General features: G+C 46.4%; 1 protein-coding gene across 1 annotated transcript; it reads right to left on the bottom strand.

Annotated features, from left to right (window-relative positions):
• Nucleotides 1–3,957: 3,957 nt before the first annotated feature.
• CD180 (CD180 molecule) lies at nt 3,958–7,841 on the bottom strand. Its single transcript, XM_030969455.1, is given in 13 exon segments — nt 3,958–3,962; nt 4,651–4,776; nt 4,779–5,112; nt 5,114–5,275; nt 5,278–5,471; nt 5,474–5,614; nt 5,617–5,984; nt 5,986–6,094; nt 6,097–6,236; nt 6,238–6,363; nt 6,913–7,005; nt 7,007–7,070; nt 7,775–7,841. Coding segments are annotated over 13 exon segments (1,929 nt in total).
• Nucleotides 7,842–20,222: the final 12,381 nt, after the last annotated feature.

Below are 20,222 nucleotides of genomic sequence, written 5' to 3'. Positions count from 1 at the left end.
GGTCTGGGGACAGAGGAGGTGTGCATGGCTGAGCATCTCATCTCAGGCCACGTCTGGATCCTCTGCTCCACTGGTGGATAGGAAAGTGTGGTGTGGGGGTGGATGACATAGCCTGACTGCTGGCTTCTATGTGCAGTAGCCTGTAATGTGACATTTAAATTCTTTCTGCAAAACTCATGTAATCATTTATTACTGTAGGAGCAGCATATATTAAAGTATTCACCTCTTTACTTTTCTGCTGCTCCTAACTCTGCAGAGCTGCCCAGCAGTTGGGAATTTGTGTTCACATGTTATTATTGCATTGTTTTCTCTTTATTTTTCCTCTGTACAGCACTAAGTGCAGCAGTATTACAGCATCACTTTTGCTGCTTTTCTCTCTGTTTGTTTGAAACATATAGGTGAGGGGAAGCCCCAGCTTTTCCAGTTTGCTGCAGCCCACATGAAGGCAGATGGTCTTGAAAATCCAGTGTGCTGATGAGGGGTGATGGGTTGAGGAGAGAAGAGCAGGATCCAGCAGCTGAGGGAAGGCAAATGTTTGTGTTAAGGGGGAATTTGGGAGAGATGGGTGTTATCACTGTTATAGCTGGCATGGCCTGTCATCTTCGCTTTTTCATCTTAGCTGGGATGGGAATGCTTTCATGGTCTGAAGGGTAATGTGAGCTCCCTTCTTCTGCTGAACCCCCTTAGGCCCCTTTTTGTCGTCTTGCATAGCCTGCAAGACTTCACAGGGACATCCAGCTTGATTTGGATCACAACTGAGAGGGCAGATCAGAAGGAAAAGATCACAGGACAGGAAGATACTAGAGGGTGTATGGAGGTATGTCCCACTGCCTGCCTTGAGTTAGCAACAGTTTTTCTGTCCATTGACTGTATCTGTAGTACAGTAGTTGATTAGAACTGACCAAATCAATCTTCAAGTACCTGCCAAGGATGCCTTTGAATGAACTGAGTGTAGGAATCACAGAATAGTTTGGGCTGGAAGGGACCTTAAAGTTCCAATCACCATGGTCAGGAAACAATGCTAAAGGTTATAGTTCAAAAGGGAAAATTTGGGAGCATCAGGAGGAACTGAGAAGACTGCAGAGTAAGAAGACAGTAACGGTGTAGTTGTGCATATCAAGCCCTAAGAAATGTATATCTGAAGGGGAAGAGGATGTCCAAGGGATTTGCTAGGGAAAAATGTCTTCTGCTACTGGGGGAAAAGAATTCCAAATTCTAATTTGTTTGATATGGGAAGTATAGTATAGATTCTTTGGGAAGGGACGTCACCTGTTCTTTTTCCAGGTACAGACAAGACCAGTGAATGAGAGAGAGAGTTCTTAAAACATGTCCAGTGACATCAGAGTGTGTATTTTGAAATTAACGTATTTAGAAATTGGCCCGCTCAACCATCTTGTTCAGAGTAAAATTCCCCTTCAAAAATTGACTTGCATCTTACTGAGGGGCCTTGCTTAAGCACACTTAAGGAAAGAAGAACTTGGCTCTGAGTTTTGGTTTGTCCTGGTGAAATAAAGCTAAGTGCTTACCAGTCTGTAAAATAATGAAGATAAGCTCAAGTTCCTTCTCTTTGCAAATAGTGATAAATTCTGTGTTGTGGTATTGAGTTATACTGTGACTTTCGGGATGTGCAGTCCAGGAGCTAGGGTTGTGACAAGCTAAATTTTGTTAGGCACATTCACCTCAGACAATTCTCTTGTTCTCTCTGTGTGCTGCCTTCATAGCCGTATTTGGAAAAAACAAGAGATAAAAGGCATGACTGAAAGCCAAAAGAGTGCATCACATCAGAGCTTGACTAGGTACACAGTTCTGTAAGAAAAAAATCTATTGCCTCTTTCCATGTATATCCTTACTAAGTAATCCCAGAAGGTTAAATCTTTGAATTTAACAGTCTTAATATGTAATCTAGGACATTTTAGTGTATTACATCCAGAGATAAATTTTCCTTCAGAATAGTCACTCCCTGTATTTAGGGTTTGTGTGTTCTGAAATACACAGCATATGCTGTTCAGTATTGTTTGCACAGTGTCTTACAAATCACATTTTTTCAGGCAAATAGAGCAGAGTAAAGCACACTGTAAAGAAAGGTGCAAAATTAGAACACCTGAAGATACGGTAATCTAAAACAAGTTGGGGGGGCAAGGGATAGATTGCAAGAAAGCCTTAATACTCTGTATGCAAATATATATGGCACAGAAAACACATTTTGCCTTCTCAAACATCTGAGTTTTAACAGTAAGTGCATAACTGAGTCTATACAGTGACATAGGACAGCATTTCAGAAACGTGGTGGTTAAATCCTGTGGTGGGCTCCCCAAACAGAAGGGCATTTCAGAATACCTTCCAGCACAACATGCAGTTTTCCCTCCAGTCACTGCTATAGGTGGATCTCCCACAGTTATTACCTGATACTTGAGCTTTTTTTTTTTTGTGCACTTGGAGTGTGTTATGCTCCCTTTTAATGCCAGTATTTGTCCAACACCTTCCTGAACCCACCATTTCAAGAGCGAAACAAATCTTTCTTTGGTGGAACACACTCTGGCAGTCATGCTGTATTTTTAAGACATTGGAGGTTGCTCATTTAACCAATTGGATTATTAGTTAAATGCAGAGTGAGAGGAAAATGCACCTTGAACCTTGGGCTGAGTTCAGGAATGTCCCTGCCTTGCTCCCAAGGTGTGCTCAGCTGGGGCAGCATGGTCTGCCAGGGCAGTTCTGTTCTGGAGCTGAGCCCTTGCAGAAGGGCAGGCAGCCCATGCAGCTCCATGTGGGGCAGCTGGACCACAGCACCTGCCCATTGCTTCAGGAGGAGTCTTCAGCAGCCATGTGAACAGGGAACAGGAACCAGCAATACACAGAGGCAACATTTTAGTATGCTAAATCCGGGAGTGTTTGTAGGCAACTGGAGAAGAGCAGCAAACACCTCTCCCTGTGTGCCCTTGGCAGCTGTGAAGGCAGGAGGAGGAGAAACTGGGGGCTAGGGCAGTGATGTATGTGGTACATGTCGTGCAAAGGCATCTAAAAGCTGCAGAAATGCATATTGCATGAGTCTGATCTGCTAACAGGTAGTAAAAGGGGCTTTTCAAATGAAAAGTATTTCTTACTGGAGAAGATCAATCTGGGATCTTGTCAGCAGTATCATCAGAAATGACCAAAAACTTTCTAGTCCATCAGGAATCTTTGAAATTTTGGTTACTCAGCATGTTAGAGATGAAAATGTTGAGGAAATGCCTTTGGACAGCAGCTGAAGCTGAGTGTGGAGTCCTGCATGGGAAGTGTTGGGAGAGAGTTGGCCTTCCTCATCTCAGAGAGCAGCTCTGGCCCGACACAGCAGGGAGTGGTACTGGGCCAGCTCCCCGTGGTGCATCCTCCAGGAGACAGGAAGGTCATACCACCAGCAAAGTTCTGTCTACCCATCAAGGTAAGCCTGTTATAGAAGAAAACATTAATGACTTTATGGTGGTGCAGGGCAGATGAGTAGGCCCGGCCAGCTCCCATTAGATCCTGGTCCACTGCACATACTCTGCCTCACTCTGGGTTTATTCACATGTGATGGCAGAGAAAGCAATTTGGCTTTATATAAATAATAAGTTTATTCCTGCCTAGCTGTTGCATATCAATTGCAGCAGGGATCATTGTCTCTGAATTCACCCCAGGGATGCACACCAGAAGCAGCACAAAGTAGGTGCTGACAGCAGGAGCACGTGTGGGATGAGGTTGTCCAGTGCTCTGCCCCCTTTGCAGCCTCTGGTTTTCTCACCTGGGCTGTGGCTGAAAGGAACAGTCCACTTCAGGCTGGCAAAGGCTCATATCTGTCAGCATTGAAGGAGTTTGCTCTGTGCAAGCAAACAGAGTATTGGACCTGCAGATTAGACCCACAAATCTACTGTTTTATGGTGAAAGATCATACTGTCTTTACTTACTGTGGGGTTTAGAAAACAGCACAGGAGCAGGGCCTGCTCAGGCTGAAAGATGGATAGACAGAATTTCAATGACCGGGAATTCTCTGAGGATCAAAAGTATTTTAAATAAATATTTTTAAAAGCTCACAGAGGTGATATATGCTGTTTCTGCTAGTCCTGCAGGCATGTCTTGTATGACCATAAATCTGTCTTTTCTTCACAGGTAGTGGTTGTTTTGTTGTTTTTTGGTTTTTGGTGTTTTTTTGAAGAGTGGGGTACACTACTGCCAGCTCTTACAAAACATTGATTTTCAAGGATATTTGATAGAGGGTGGAATTTGGTTGGGGATTTTGGTTGAGCTTTTTTGTTTGGTTGAGTCTTGGTTGGGATGTTTGCTTGGGTTTTTTTTCCCCCTTTTTGAGGATGGTGGTGGTGAGGTTTTCTTTTTTTAAAGAGAGGGAAGTTAGTATTTTGGCTGTTAAATTTTCCATGTTCATTAGCCGCAGTATTGGTACAGCAGGGCTACCATTGAGTTGAACAGGGACTTCTCTATAAGATAAGTTATTAATTTTCAGGATTCAGGTCATAATTTATTTATTCTAATTTTTTCATCATTTTTCTAAAAGTTTTAGTACAGGTAGAGAGGATATTACAAAAGTCAAGAAAATATGTCGCAAATAAAACCAGTAGGGTGTTGTTGAGCTTAATACAGTTGATGTCGATATTTTCTGTGTCCCCATCCTAGACTTACAGTTGCTGGTAATTTTGCTCGAAACAGTGAACACCCCAAATGAAGATGGCACTACAGGATAAACAACTGCCATGATTCCTGATGTGTCCTTCCCACAGGAGAGTGAGATGGTGGCCAGCTGAACCTGGCTAGAAATTTGAGTTCACAGCACCTTGGTCCTTCAGGCTCTTCAATTTTATCCAGATGTTGCTTGTACTAAGTGATTAAATCAATCTTAAAGCAGGAGCAGTCCAGAAGGTTGTAGCTTAAATTGATTATAAAGTGGCCATCTAGGGGCAGTAGCTGGACACCTGGTACAGTGTATGTCCTGTTATGGACACAACAGAGATTGATACTCTTGGGATTTGAAAATGCATCTGTGCTGAACGCAGTAAATTTGTTGTAATTCAGATCAACATGCTGTAACTTCCTGAGGTTGTGAAATACTTGGTTACCTACCGATGTTAGTTCACAGGATGAATTACAGGATTAGCGCCTCTAAATTGGATAGTTGTCGGAACAGTTTGTCCTTTGGCATGATCCCCAAATCAAAGTTATTTTGACTAAGGTCCAAGACCATGAGGTTTTTCAAGCCTTGAAAGACATGCTGAATGCTCATATTAATGTGGCATGAGGAAAGATCATCTCTAGCACTTGCTAGAGATGGAGATTTTGGAAAGGGCTCTATAAGGTGTTGATATAGAGAGGAGAGAAGAGTAAGTCCAGCAGCTCTAGGCTAGCACTGTCCTAATTGAGCACGTCCTGGAGATGGAGGTGTGTGCTGCGGCTCAGATTCAAGTAACAAAGTCTGCTCAAAGCTCTCAGCCCTTCGCTAGAGCATCAGAACTTTCAAAGGGACTCTGAGTTAAATCTAGATGTTGAAGCCTTGCCAGTTTCTCCAAATATCCAGAGCCTGGCTGCAGAACCTGTGAGTTACCCTGGATGTGGAGGCGGGTGAGGGAGGGGAAGGCAGCAGAGCTGGTGTGCAGGGCTGCTCAAAGCAGTCTGCATTGAGAACCATCTCCTCCAGCAAGCTCATGCCACTGATGGCAGGGGGCAGTGCATGGATGTGGGGTTGGGTTAGGTCCAGCTTTTGGAGCCTGGTTAGGCTCTGAAATGTGTCAGCATTTAGATTTCTGAGGTGCCATAACTGCAGATAGAGATCCTTGACAGAGATACTACAGAGGCCTTGTGAAATATCTGGGCTTATGTAGGGCTCCTTTTCTACACCATAAAATGCTCCCAGCCAAAAGGTCTGAGCTGTGGAGTCCTGTATCCCCACCAGGACCCCAGGGATGTCAGCACAGCCCACTAAGTCCAAACTGTAGAAATGTGACTGAGAAGATCCAGGTTCAGTGTAATGGAATGTCTTTGCCTTTAAGGATGAGAGTTACATTGCTGTTCTTCTGCAGAGCTTGGACACCTTCTGCTGAGATTGCTTGTGTGTTGTTCATTTGAAAATTGAGTGTTTGAGATGTCGCATGGAAAAGCTGGGAGGAAGCTGCAGTGGAGAGATGTGGTTGCGGCCTGAGATGGAGATACCTAAGCTGCCAAGATTTGTCATTGGAATAAAGAACATACTTGTTATTCCTGTCTGTGTTAAGATGCTCCAGGGAATGTGGGCCAGCAAATGCTGTGGCAGACAGAAACATGAGCAGGTTTCTGGTCAGAATTACTGTCTTCAGCTGCCTGTTGCTGGGAAAGGCACCATCATACACCCAGCTGATCTGACACCTTGAGAAAACAATAGAAAACTGCATCAGTGGCCCGTCTCACAAACTCTCCTGGTAATGTAATTGCACAAAACTGCACCTCATATCTGTTAAACTCCATTATCTGTTGCCCTCACCAGGGTAAAAGTGTCTTTTTCACTGATGCTTGCCTGGTACTTTAAAGTTCACATTTAATTACAGGGTTCTGCCGAGAAGAAAAACCTGTCCTGAAATGATGGGTGTGAGGAGGCATTTGTGGGAGTCAGGAGACATGAGGTATTTAATGTCTAACTTAACAGGAAAATCTCTTTTGCTATAAAAAAAGCCAGCCACTTCCAAGGGCCAAACATGTCTTTCTCCAGTTTTAAGGGAACAATATTGAAAACCGTAAATGATTGTCCTTAGAGGAGAAGCCGAGATATTGCCGGAGTAGATCGATCTCTGCTAGCGGAAAAATTCACCAGCTGTCTGAAGGTGCTGGTTTCCCTGTGAAGGCAAGAAGATGCTCCAGAAATCTCTGTCTCTGACAGGGACAGGGGGTCCACGATTGTGATGGGTGCTCCTTCCATACCTTTTTATGTCCAACTAGAGAAGAGAATTCAGGTCAGAGAAGTTGAATTCTGGAGGGAAGGGACCTCTGAAATTGAGGACTTCGGTTGTGGCAAATAGTCATAGGCACTTCTCTCATTCCTAAACCTTCCCAGGTGTAGCTTTTCTTTTCTGTAATCTCTGGAAAATACACAGTGAATTTGAAATAGTTATGTACTGTGAATATAAATAGGAAAACGTGGCACTTGGAAAATCCACCCCCTCCCCACCCCCCACGCTCAAACTACCACAACCCACAAAATAACCCAAAGAGAATTTTGAATTACTTAAAATGGAGCAGCCAAAACCCTAGGAAGCCTCAGCACAGGCTCTCAATGCATAGCCCTGGGGTTTTGGGGAGTGTGTTTTTTAAAATAATGCCTTGAATGTGTATTGTATTAATTTGAAGTGTCTCATCTGCAGTACTTTCTTATCAAAGTTAGCACATATGAGGATTGTTTACTCTTCTGGATTAATTATTAATCCTTAAAAAAGGATCCCCACAAGGTGGTTTTAAATTGTGAATGTCATGAGTCTTGTAACAAAATTTACTCTAAGAGAAGTCTTAAGTAAACCTTACAGAGAGGAAGTAAAAAAGAGCATGTCTGGAAAATGTTTCTAGAAGGAATGTGGCCAAATTAACTGGATATTAATTCAGTTACACACTGCAGTGAGGAGACAGCAGGAATGTTTAGCTCAGACTAGACAAGGATCATGCCTGATATGCCGAGTCCTTAAAATGTCTACTAAGGCTTTTTAGTTTTATGTGAAAATAAATCCATTTATTACATGGAGAAGTCAACTCTGCAGATACCAGGGAAATTCACTGAGCGTGCTTGACCTACCTTTGCCTGCTGATTTCACGAAAGCCAGCCAGACCCAGGTCACTGGCGCCCTGAAACAGCCTGCCATGCTGTGGAGGTGTGGGAATGCTCTTGGCATTGCCCTGTCCCAGCTGCCAGCTGCAGTGCGGAGCCCGGGCACAGCCAGGGCAGCACCAGCTCCTCCACAGAGCCCGGGCACAGCCAGGGCAGCACCAGCTCCTCCACACCTCCAAGGACAGAGGAATGGCCTGTTCTGGGTGTCCCAGGGCCAGCCTAGGAGGGGTGGGCTGCCCAGGGCTGTGTAGGGGCTGCAGCTCTGGCAGTTCCCTGCCCCTAGCCATGGAAGTGTTGATCTTGTGGGGAATTAAACACATGTATGGCACAGCTGGCCAACATGAGCACTTTAATTTGACACAAAGTTAATGTGCTAGTGGAAGAAAGCAGGGCAGCAGCTGTGTGTCCAGAGAGGAATGCTCTGGAGCCATGACACCGTGTGGAGGGCAGTGCCGGTGTGTGCCCTGGGGTGGGAGCATGGTCAGGGTTTGCTGGGGTGAACGTGTGTGGGCCCTGGGGAGCGGTGCATGGGATTCAGGTCCTTCTGCTGGCACAGCTGTGAGATTTTGAGACTAAACCACGTCTCTGCCTGCCTCTGGCTTAGAAGAGGCAGGTGGGCTGTGCCTGCACTCAGTAGCCTCAGGAGAAGGGGAAGAGCAGTAGTGTTTGTTGCAAACCACAGTCTGGGTTTGGTAAACATTGTCTTCCCTTCCTTTAAGCACAAATCCCATAACTGAAGGGTGCCAGGGAGTGCTGGGGAAGCAACGTGGGCCTGCACCACTGCAGACAATGCAAGGGCACAGAGACATCAGCAGCAGTGTAGTGGAGTGGGAGGAAGTGGAGAGGGGCTGTCACTGCAGAATTCCCCATCCGAGTGGGGAGCACAGCTCCTCAAGAGTCCAGCTCCCTCTGGCATGCTGAGTCCCAGCTGGAGCTCAGTGCCAGGCAGACAGCCCACAGGGACAGCATCAGCAAGGAGGGATGAGCCAGTGCTGCCCACGGCTGAGCCCCCCACACGTAGGTGCTTGGCACCACCTGGGGACAGAAAGCCAACCCAGCACCTGCTGTGATCACACTTGTGATAGCACACGGACTTGGGCCCAGCCTAGAAGCACTGATACAGTGTCAGTACCTACAGAAATGACAAAATACAGACCTAGAAAAGGCGATGCTTTCAGTACTGGTAAGCAAAGGAGAACCTGTAGAGCTGACTGCTGCCATGTGTAGTTTAGACAGATAAAAATAGTTTAACTGTTGCTGTAAAAGAGAAGAGTGCCTATGTTTTGCCATTCAACTAGAACAGTGGGTAAGTAAGCTCTCTCCATATGCTTCAGGGTGTGGAGAGGCTCTTGCAGTGAACTGAGGAGAAACTATCCCAAGGGGGATCCTGTTGTGCAGCTCTGAGTGCTCAGAGATTTGTAGATTTAATTCAATGAGTAATTTGCTATTAGCCCCAGGTGTGCATTTCACAGGGCTGCTTTTCCCTGAATCAAAAGCCTTGCCTTTTTTTCCATTATCTCCCACTTGGAATAGAAAAAAATAGATAAAAGAAACAAAGAGAAGAAAAGCAAAGATAAAAGAAAGTATTGAGGAAAAAGAAAAGCTTATTGGATCAGTCTTTTCGCCTGCCCCTGGAAAAGCCCTGGTACTTTCCTTCTATTCTCATGTGGTATTGCAAATAGCAAATAGAGATATTATCATATCCCCCCTGTGTACAAATTCCTGTATGAAGAGCACAGTATAAGAGGTAAAATCCTAATACATCTCCTCTATCTCTCATACCTGTTAAACACCCCCAGGAAACTTTCCCATCCTTCAAGCTCTTTGTGGATGAAGTACAGTGCTGTTTTGAGGCGCTCCCTAAGTCCCCATCAGTGGTGGGCGAGCGTGTGAGGGTGCCCTGATGTGCAGGTGTGAGGAGGTGGAGGGACAGTGGCTGATGTCCCTAAGCACATACTGAGACACCTGTCTTATTCCTCTGACAAGGACCTTCCGATTCCCCTAAGATGGATCTTGTGGGAACTGGAAGCTTTCAGACACCAGCAGGTAAGTGTTTGCCCCAGATGTGCACAGTCCATCCCCAGGCAGGATGGGGCTGTCACTCCCCTCCATCGCCCAGCGGTGCTGGGTGCTCTGCAGCTGGCCCAGGTGGGCACTGTGAAAGCCAGCAGGTGGAAATCACACCACTGCACAGTGTGGGGAGAGGCTGCACTGGATGACCTCGTGCTGTCTTCTCTGAAAGAAGGCTGAGCAGAGCGGTCAGAGAAACCAGCAGAGTTGGCTGGAAAGCAGGTTGCTCATGCTGAACTCAGTGTGAGCAAAACAGTAGTTTCAGAGTGAAACAGGAACTTGCCTGCTTTAAATATAGTCAGGTTACTGTGCACTGATGCTTTTCTGAGGCAGAACAGATTTTTAAAAAGTGAAAACAGGAAAATTGGTCTTCATGTTCATGTGGACTGGAATGTCCCTGTCACAGAATAGTGCAGAGGAGGCTATAGCTTACAACTAAAGGAGAATTTCATGTAATGGGAAATTTGAGTTGAACAAAATTTGATTCATCACTTAGGAAAGGCACAAAATCTTGTAAACCAGCTGACAGTCAGAGCTCTTCTTTGGGGGCAGATGGCAGTGGTGGATTGGCTTTTTTAGCTTTACAGTGGACTCAATGATCTTACAGATCTTTTCCAGTCTAAACCATTCTATGACTCTAAGATCCCTGTCTACACTTTTGCAGAAAGCATTGTGTTGCTGATGCGTGACTACTGCAGTACAAACAGCAAAGCTAGACAGCAATACTTCAATCTGAAAATTAACACTGTTCCTTTTGTATTTAGCTTACAGAGAATGATCACTTTTTTAAAGGGGGACATTTCTAACCATCTCTAAGACAAGTGTGTGTGTGGCAGCTGCAGGCAGGAGGGGATCTGGTGCCAGGCTGCCAGCGGGGTCAGGCCCTGACAGCCCAGAGCAGCGCTGAGCTCCAGCCTCGGCCAAACAGCTCAGTCTGCCTTTTCCTTTCCTTTCTTAAATGACTGGGTTATTAGCCTGACGGCTTTGTTGCCTTAAATGGCACTCTTTCTCCACCATCTAGGAGAAAAAGCCATGAGGAAAATCTTCTGGGCCCAGAAAAAGTGTCTCAGCCTGACAGAGCCAATTCAGATCCCATACTCCATCGGGGAAACCTCAGGTAATCCAGATCCACATGGAGTGCATCATGGTCATCACCCAGGAAGGTGAAGACACCTCAGCTGGTGCTGAGGATATACACAAAATCAGTCTGGGCTCTGAAGGAGTGTAAAGGCCACAGCTGTGCTGGTAGCTGGAGCTGATCTCAGGGCTCACGTGAGCTGTGCTGAGCTCAATCCTGCAGGCAGCTGGAGAGGGGAGGAGTGAGCAAGGCAGGAGGGAAGCTGCCAGAAGTGCAGTGCAGAGCTTGCTCCATTTTGCACACTTGGCTAAACCTGTTGGGTGGACTCTTGGGGCTGGCAGGCACTGAGAGGCCACAGAGCCAGTGCCCTGCTGCTATTTGTTTGCTACCAGGATGCTTCTGTGCTGACCTGATTGGCTGGGCTTTATTCCCTCCTCTTTAATTTATAGTATACAAAGGAAATACCTTATCTCAATGACAAGCTGAAAAGCTGACTCCACATTCCACTAATAGCTTTGCCTCTTCCCCAGCCAGTTCTGTGCTTGCTGGAAATCCTGCTTGCCCTGCAGCTGGTCACAAACAGTTCTGAAAGAATTTGATTGGTATGTTTGCTTCTTGTTTAGCTGCCATTTTCCATGTTAATGCTCAAAAGCTAAGGCTTGGTGTGTCCCTGTGTATTGGATTTGCACAGACAGGTTTTGGTAGTGGGGGTGCTACGGGGATGGTCTCTGTGAGAAGCTGCCAGAAGCTTCCTTCATGCCCTGCAGATCTAATCCCAGCTGGCCCAGGATGGAGGTGCCCCTGGCCAAGGCTGAGCCAATTGGAAATGGCTCTGTGATAACAGATTTAAGAAAGAAAAAGAAGTTACTCTACAAATGTAATTGCAGCCAGAGAAGAGCAGGGTGACAATATGTGAGAAGAGCAGCCCTGCAGACATCAAGGTTGGTGAAGGAGGAACAGGAGGTGTGTGGTGAGACCATGGTGAGGCAGCTGTGGCCATGCAGCCATGGAGGTCCCAGAGGATGCAGAGATCCACCTGCATTCCCTGGAGGAGACCCAGGCCAGAGCAGGTGGATGCCTGAGACAAGGCTGTGAACCTGTGGGAGGCCTGGGCTGGAGCAAGGTCCTGACAGGGACCTCCAGACCAATGGAGAGAGGAGCCCATGCTGGAGCAGGGTCCTGGTAGGACTTGTGACCGTATGGGCGACCCACAGTGGAGCAGTTCATGAAGAACTGTGTCTGTGGGTTGGGCTCATGCTGGAGAAGTGTCTCCTGTGGGAGGAATCCCATGCTGGAGCAGGGGAAGGACTCCCCTCCCTGAGCAGCTGCAAGAACAATCTGTGATGAACTGACCATAACCCCACTCCCTGTGCCATTGAGGGGGAGGAAACAGAGTCTGAGAAGGAGTGAGTGGTGGGGGGAAGACGTTTTTAAGATTTATTTTACTTCTCCTTATCCTGCTCTGATTTAGTTGATAATAAATTTACTAAATGTCCCCATGTTCAATCTGTTTAGGCAGTAATGGTATTTGTTGAGTGATCTCTCTTGTCCTTATGTCAGCTCATGAACCTTTGTTATATTTTCTCTCCCTGTCCAGCTGCTGGAGGGGAGTGATGGATGCCTGGAATCCAGCCAGGGTCAAACCTCTCCACCTGGTGATCCCTGCTGTGCTTTCCTGGGGTGAAGCAGCTTGGACTCACACTTGCACCCCATGAGCTATTTTTTTGCAGACTGTGAGCCCTGGTGGCATAGATGCTTCCTCAGACCATCCATACCAAACCCCTCAAATTTAAAATTAATGAAGTATTTTAGAAGAAAAGTCCTCTGAATCAAGAAGGGCATCAGGCAAAGCAAATCCTGTCTCATGCTGCAGTGCAGTGAAGCCTATTATTATGCATCATGGAGCTCATGTGTCATATAAGAAAGCAGGAATAACTCCAGAGATGTTTTTGGTTTTAGTAAATTTTGGGTGGTTTTCTTTGTTGTTTGTTGTTGCTGTTTGTTTGGTTTGGTTTGTTTTTTGGAAGTGGGCTGGGGGAAGGAGTGGGACTCTTGAGAAAATGGGAAGATATATTATTCAAATAATGAGTTCTAGGGCCCAACTCCATTTCATAGAACCAGAGAATAACCTGAATGAAAAGTGATTCACAAGGACCTTAAAGCCCAACTCTTGGCCAGTCCCAAGGATCACACCCTGTGCCTGACAGTGTTTTCCAAACACTTGTTGAACTCTCTCAGGCTGGTGCTGTGACCACTTCCCTGGGGAGCCTGTTCCAGTGCCCAGACACCCTCTGGGTGAAGAACCTTTTCCTAAAATCCAACCTAAACCCCCCTGACACAACTCCAGGCCATTCCCTCAGGTCCTGTCACTGCTTGCCAGAGATAAGAGATCAGTGCCTGCCCCTCCTCTTCCCCTCAGGAGGAAGTTGTGACTGCAATGGTGTCTCCCTGAGTCTCCTCCAGGCTGAACAGACCAAGTGACCCCTGCTGCTCCTCATATGGCTTCCCCTCAAGGCCCTTCACCATTTTTGTTAGCCTCCTTTGGACACTTCCTAGTAGCTTTACATCTTGTACTGAGGCTCCCAAAACAGCAAACTTTGGGTAATGAAGAATTCATTATGCAATTAGTATTGGGGGACTGAAGTTCCTCTTCTTGACCATGTGCTGAAGTAATTGCTGAGCTCAGTAAAACTGACTAATAATTAGGGATATTTAAATTATTCATTATGTGTGCCTATCAGATTAATTTAGATCTTTGTGCTTTTAAAGCAAAATGGAGAGGGGTAAGAATTTACGGTAATAGCTAGTGGGAGTGGGTTTTGATTTTGGCAGGGGGCTTTGCTATGGATACCCACCATGGGCTCAGGCAGGTTGCAGATCCTCTGTGACAGCCACAGCCAGGGCTGGTTCAGGCTGGTTCACTTCCCACGCTCAGTTCTGCTCCTCTCCTGCATGCTGGTGTTTGCTGCTCCCAAGAGCTGGGTAGATTTTTTCTCCATCAGTGCATTCAGGGTGGCTGTCAGGTCACTGGGGGCTGCTGGGACAGTGCCCTCAAGAGTAAGTTGCTGCTCCTAATTAAAGTTCCTCTGTGCTTGGTTGAAACTCTTTCCACTATTGGTGCTGGGGAAAATTTAGGAGCATGCAAACGCCAGCAGTAATAATTGACCTCAGTAGTTGCCACTGAATGCTTGTGAGCTGCTGCATGCTACAGAGGGCTGAGCACACCCTTCCTGCACTCTGCCCCTCCAGTGGCACCCCAGTTAGCCTGCCCTGCAGTCAGACCGTCCTCCAGAGAGGGTGGTACACTCCAGGTTCCCTATCCTGAACTGGAATCCCGAACTAGACAGGAGAACAGCTCACAAAAGCCACCAGAACGCACTGAGTCACACACAGTGTCTGCCCACAGGTGATGGATCTTCCCTCACCTAAGGCCCATCAGGGATGGAGCGTCACTGCTAGCAGGGACTGTGGCAGTGAGGGGCTGGCATGTCCCTCGGCTCAGGCATTGCCTGGCCCCTGTGTCAGGAAGGGGTCCCAGCCAGGTCACTGAGTGCCACACCTCCAAAAAACCCAGGTCCTGAGGGATGCTGCAGGTTAAATGAACCTGAAAATTATGTGTAGTAACTGTAGGAATAAGTGAGAATCAATCAGAAATTTTAAAAAAAGCCACCAAAGTGCACTGAGTTGTGAATATATATTAAAAAGACTTTAGTACCTTCAGAATCCCTATAAGATGCTAATTCTCTCTTTTTTAAAAGATAAATCCTGTTGATGTCTGTGTCTTCCCGAGCTCTCAAGAGAAAGGGATTGGCAACCCAGTACAGCAAGTCTTCCAAATTACCTGTAAATCCTATACAGGATCAAAGGATTAAAATAGTTTCCAGCTATTTCCTTCAAGTATGGATTTCAAGATTTTCCTCATTTGTTGTTTTCTTTGATATTACAAATGAGCTAGGAATCCAAATGTTTGAATGCTGGATGTTAAGAACTCAGGATTTGCCTTGGAGCTGTGGGATTTAGGCTGTGGCTATTCCCCTGCTGTGACACCCTGCATGGTACCACAAAGGGTGAAGCATGGCAGCTGGGGAGGGCCAGGACCACCTGGTCTAACTCAAACCTGCATTTCCCAGCAGGAAAACCTGCATGGGCTTTGCTGCCAGTGCAGCAGGTGCTGCAGGCTCAGGCTGCAGGCTGCGCTCTAAGGAAAAGCCTAAACCAAAGTGATGAAGCAAGAGGATAAATCACTGTCAGAAAGAAACAGCTGCTGTAAAACGTGTCAGACTTACCAGATTGTGTGAAACTTCTTTGTTCCATGCTGCAGCAATTGATCTTTCTGAAATCCTAAACAAGGGCAGGAGATAGCAGCCAGATGTGCTCTGCAGCCCGCCCTCTGGGCACATGAGCAATGTCCCTTCGCTTGCCCTTGGGGGTGGTAGGGACACAAGTGGCACAAGAGCTGCAGGACTGCACCTGTGGTGCCCTCCCAGCTGGGCGTCAGCTTGCCCAGCGGATCTTTTGGCTAGCCAGGGACCAAGCTGCAGCATTGCCCCTGCCCCAGGGATTCCTCCTGCTCTGGTTGCCACCACTCCTTGGCAGGTGACCAAACCGCCAGCTTCTTACTCTGGGACTGATGGCTGAGGCTGCTGCTGAAGACACACCACAGCTCCATCCAAAATTTTTATTACGTAAGAAACCACTTGCACAGACCGTGACCTGGATTCCCATTGGAAGAAAGGGACAGTGTGACCATGGACATGATGTGAGTACTGTGTGTAGAAATATTCCAAACAGAAAAAAGGGAGCCCTCCTCTGGTGGCCTCTCCACTGCTGGATGGTTCTCTAGTGGATTTTATTTGTGGTGACTTCCAGCAGGACTGATGGTGCAGGTGCTTAGCCAGGGTGCTACTATTGCTCCATGCCCTGGAACCCCTGGCTTCAGAGGAGTTAGCAAAGCTATTTTTTAGCTGATGAACAGGATGAACAACCTTTCAGGTGATGACTGTAGAGGGCAGGGGACACAGGGCTTCCTGGCTGTGTGCCTTCACCCTGAGCCCTGCTGGTGGCCAGAAAGCTGAATTTGCCATGGCTGGGGCAAGTGGAACTGTGTGAAGTCCTATCAAATGAAGACTAAAAGGACAAAGGCACTTAGTAGGAAGGAAATTGCTGACAAGTTTAATTAGCAACAGATTAATTACTGGTGTTGTGTTAATCCATGTTTCTTCTTTAAAGGGGGAATATCTCCTATGTGCTCCCTGCAGACTCTGCTTCTGTGTAGCTACTGCTGCTGTGTTACCCTCCTTGAGCAGCTTGTGAGTTTTCAAAAATTTAGAAGGAGTCTTGAGGACCTCAGTGCTGGAGCTCCCTGTTACTCTTTGAAACAGTTATAAGATTTTTCTCTGTCTCAAAAATCAGCCTCTGTTCCATACTAAGCAAGCAAAATACTCAGTGTTCTTGGTTCCCATGGGAGTGAGTATTTTATAGTACTGTAAAGGCACTATAAAGCCAAGATAAAATGCAGATTTCAATGATTAGTAACCAGCCATTATTCTTCTCTTAAAACAATACAGAATCTGACAAACTGGTCTTCACTAGTCTTAAATCCCTGATTTTAAGCAAGCAATAGAAAAACCTTGTAATTGGAACAGTTATGACTTGAGTAGCAAGAAAAAAACCAGAATTAAAGTGCTTGTAAGCTTCCTTTTGCCTTACTGGTCTCTATTGGTTGTTGGGTGGCTTTGAGGAAAAGGAAGTTCTTAGCCCTTACACAGAGGAGCTGGACTGATCACTGGAAGTTGCATTTCTGTTGGTTTTGGTTTGGCTGGACATAGGTATAAAACTTGCAATGGAAGGAAACCAGGCGGAGATAAAGGAAAAGAGCCAAACTGGGGAAGGTGGTGTGAGTTCAGACTATTTAAAGAACTTCTGGCATGGAGGCTTTGAAATTACAAAAGAGCATCCTAAAAGGAAGCCCTGTTGCTAAGCGACATGCATTGTTGTATATAGAGCTCCAGGAAGATAAGAGAGAAACCTGGCTGCTTTCAAGGAAGAAAGGCTGGTGAGGAGCCATACCTGCATCCAAAGTGTGTTTGGAATGTTCCAGCCACATCCTGTCTGTGAGAGGGTTTCTGTGACCCTTCAGGTCAGAGTGGCCACTGGTGAGACTGTGTAGGCAGGTGAGAGCCACCTCTCCTCTTCCACCTGCTGAAATGCAGGAGCGTTGTGCTCTGCTCAGGCTGTGTAAGAATAATGGGAGAAACTGAAAGTGCTGCAGTAACACAAAAAATCCATAGGTCATGCTCAGCCAGATAGTTTGGGAACATGAAGTGATGTTTCAGCAGTGTTTTGATTGCTTCAATTATTTTCTCAAGTTTCCCTCCTCTTTCTCCCCCATTCATATTACCAAATTCTTATCTTTGACACTGATGGTCTTTGCCTGATGATCATCCATCCAACTGCCAGGTAACTACTAATGTGATCTAAGGATGTGGAATGCATTCTCCATCCAGGAATATGTCAAAATAAATACATTTTGCCACAGCATAACATTTCTTCCTTTGTCCTTTCCATGTGTCAGAGATGGGGCTCACAGGGGTCTTGCCTTTCTTGCCAAGTGTGATTCATCAGCTGATCTGATTTGCTGATGGGAGACCAAAGCAACCTCTTTGCTAAAATTCAGGATTTAGTTCTTGCAGCTGCTGGGCATTGAGCCTGCAGTTGGGTGCTGCTAATAAGCTTTTCTATTAGATGGTTTTGAAAGGGTAAATTCTTTTAACTCAGCCACACTAGAGATGAGGGAATGGGAAGAGTGGTTCCATTTGTGCAGAGCTAGTCAGATGTGACTCCTCTGCCCACTGGCCTCAGAAGTAACCGATGACCTGGGTTGTTTCTCCCATCAGATACTCGCTCCTGAAATCCTGTCTGCTCCAATGTCAACTTTCATATGGTTTGCTTTTCATATATATACACCAAATACCTAGTGCCTGTTTCCAAAACTCTGTGCAAGGAGAAGAATTTGCCAAATGTTTAGAACTGGAGAGTTTGTCAGATCCCGGTTTGCTCCTCAGCCCCCTGAAAAATCTCTGGATGGATGTCATACAGCATGGCCAGGTATAATAGTCTGCCGCTGGTCATTCGTCTTTTGACAGGGTTTCACCTGGCAACTCAGTCTTTGGCAAGGTTTTATTTCCATCAGAGAAAGCACATCAGAGCTTCACACTGCAGATTGTCTGAGTGTTAGTTCTTTGCATATTACCATATCTCCAAAATACTAACTTCCTCCAAAGGAATGCCAGAAGCAATCCAAAGCCCTCTCTTGCTTTTCTGCAATAACTTCAAAGAAAGGAGTGGAATTCTCAAGAGGCTGTAGCCAGCTCTCTGTGCTCTCCTGGGGTGGCTGGGAGCAGCTGGTCAGCCCCTCCCATAGCAGGGAAGGCCTGGGACGGCTAATCTGCCTAGCAAAGGGGAAGGGAGCGGTGGCTGGGCTCCATCCTCCCGCGGGCAGCGACACCAAAGTCTCACTGGGATGGCGCTGGCCGATAGCGCTTTCTCTGCCAGTGTGCCCCATTGCCTATCACACTTGCTGTCAATTACAGGCTTTTTCCTCTTGGTGTAGCTGTATTTCCTTGCTCTAATTTAACTTGTTGCTTATTTTGCTGTTGACAGCTGAGAACGATTGACTCTTTCCTCCAGCTAACATTGTCCGCAGCATCTGTGGGCTGTCGGCAGTGCAGCTCCCATCCCCTCTCGTGCGGCGTTCTCTGCCTGGTCAGAGCCACCCCCCTCCTCTTGTGGGGACAAAACCGTGTTTAAAGAAGAGTTCTCAGAAGGTGTGCGGTCTGTAGTTTGTCCCGCTGCTGTGCTGATCCGAGCTGCGCTGCCTGGGGCAGACTCGTGTCTCTGTTAGCCCGCACTGCGCCGTGGGGTGTGTATTGTCCTTCGGTCACAGAAGAGCGGGTCTTAAAGGAGCACTGGGGGCTGGGCACTGGCACTCCATTTTAATGAACAAAGAGGAAGCTTCAGATGTTGTGTTGGTGTGATAGAAACGGCAGTGTCTTTCAGGGTGCTGCTGTTTGTGAGTGGTAAGCCTGCCCTGGGTGGGGTTTGCCTGGTTTGATTAAATGACTGGGTGTGGGCTATAGGACTGTACAAATTGGCTGTTTTACAGACAAGTGGAAATAACTCTAGAATAGGACAGTGGGGTGAACAATTACAGAAGGGAAAACTCCTACAGTCTTGATGAGATTTCCAAAATTTGCCTTCATATTATCCTTGTGTTTAGTTTGACCTTTTTCTTCTTCTCTCTTTCAGATACCTAAGCAGCAATTGCTATAGACCCAATCTTGCAGGAGTCATACCCAGCACTGTGGAGTGAGCAGGACCTTGGGGAGCTGCAGTTTGTAACAGGTTTAGTTGGCTGCCTGCTGCCAGGGGAAAATCTAGCCGTGAGACTCAACCATGACTTTGCCTAGATTTTCAGTTAACAGCCTTTTTTCCATGGCCTCTCTTTTCAAGGTCCTGTTTCTAAACTGCTGTCAGCCTGGACCTCAGCCTGGCCAGCCGTGTGGAATCCCTGCAGTGCCTGCTGCTGTGCTTGCCTGCAGCTCCATCTCTCATGCCCATGTGCTGAATGGGCACCGTGGGGTTCCCTGGGCATGAGAGGACAATGAAGAGTTCTCCTCAGGGTAATCCCTCTCCCTAGCATTATTTAAGTGCTTGTGCACCCTGCAGGTGAGTGCAGTTTCACCTGAGGAGGTTGTTGCATCTGTGTTCAGTGATCTGTGCTGGCGACTTGTTGATGTAGTTTATGGGATGTTTGTTGGACCTCCTAGGCCTGAAAGATTTTGTCATCACTTAGATGATTCTAAATGGTGGTAACAGTGCAAAACCAAAAGGACACCTACTTCAATCTGAAATTCACTTCTTGTCCTTCGGGATATAGGTTAAACAGACTTTTAAAGGACAGTTTTAAGTGACTTTTTAATCTGAGTGTAAATCTTAGAGTCTGGATAAACGAATAAATCCAACAGTACATTAGGAATGAGGGAGTAATTATTATTTTCAAATGTAACCTCACAAATTTCTTATCCAAACTGGAAAGTCCTTAAAGACAGAAATGTGTTTGAGTTCTGCAGTGCAGATGTTCCCTTTGTTTAACACGTGCACACACAGGGTACAGACAAGTGATACAGACAAGTAAAAAAAGCTACATGACAGGGATGAGAAAAAGGTGCTGAGGTGCAGATGCAGCTGAAAATTTCTTGAGGGAAG

This window comes from Camarhynchus parvulus, chromosome Z (genome assembly GCF_901933205.1).
Source record: "Camarhynchus parvulus chromosome Z, STF_HiC, whole genome shotgun sequence".
Classification (NCBI taxonomy): domain Eukaryota; kingdom Metazoa; phylum Chordata; class Aves; order Passeriformes; family Thraupidae; genus Camarhynchus; species Camarhynchus parvulus.
The sequence above is the reverse complement of the archived record's forward strand: the minus strand, read 5'-3'. Positions and strand labels throughout refer to the sequence as shown.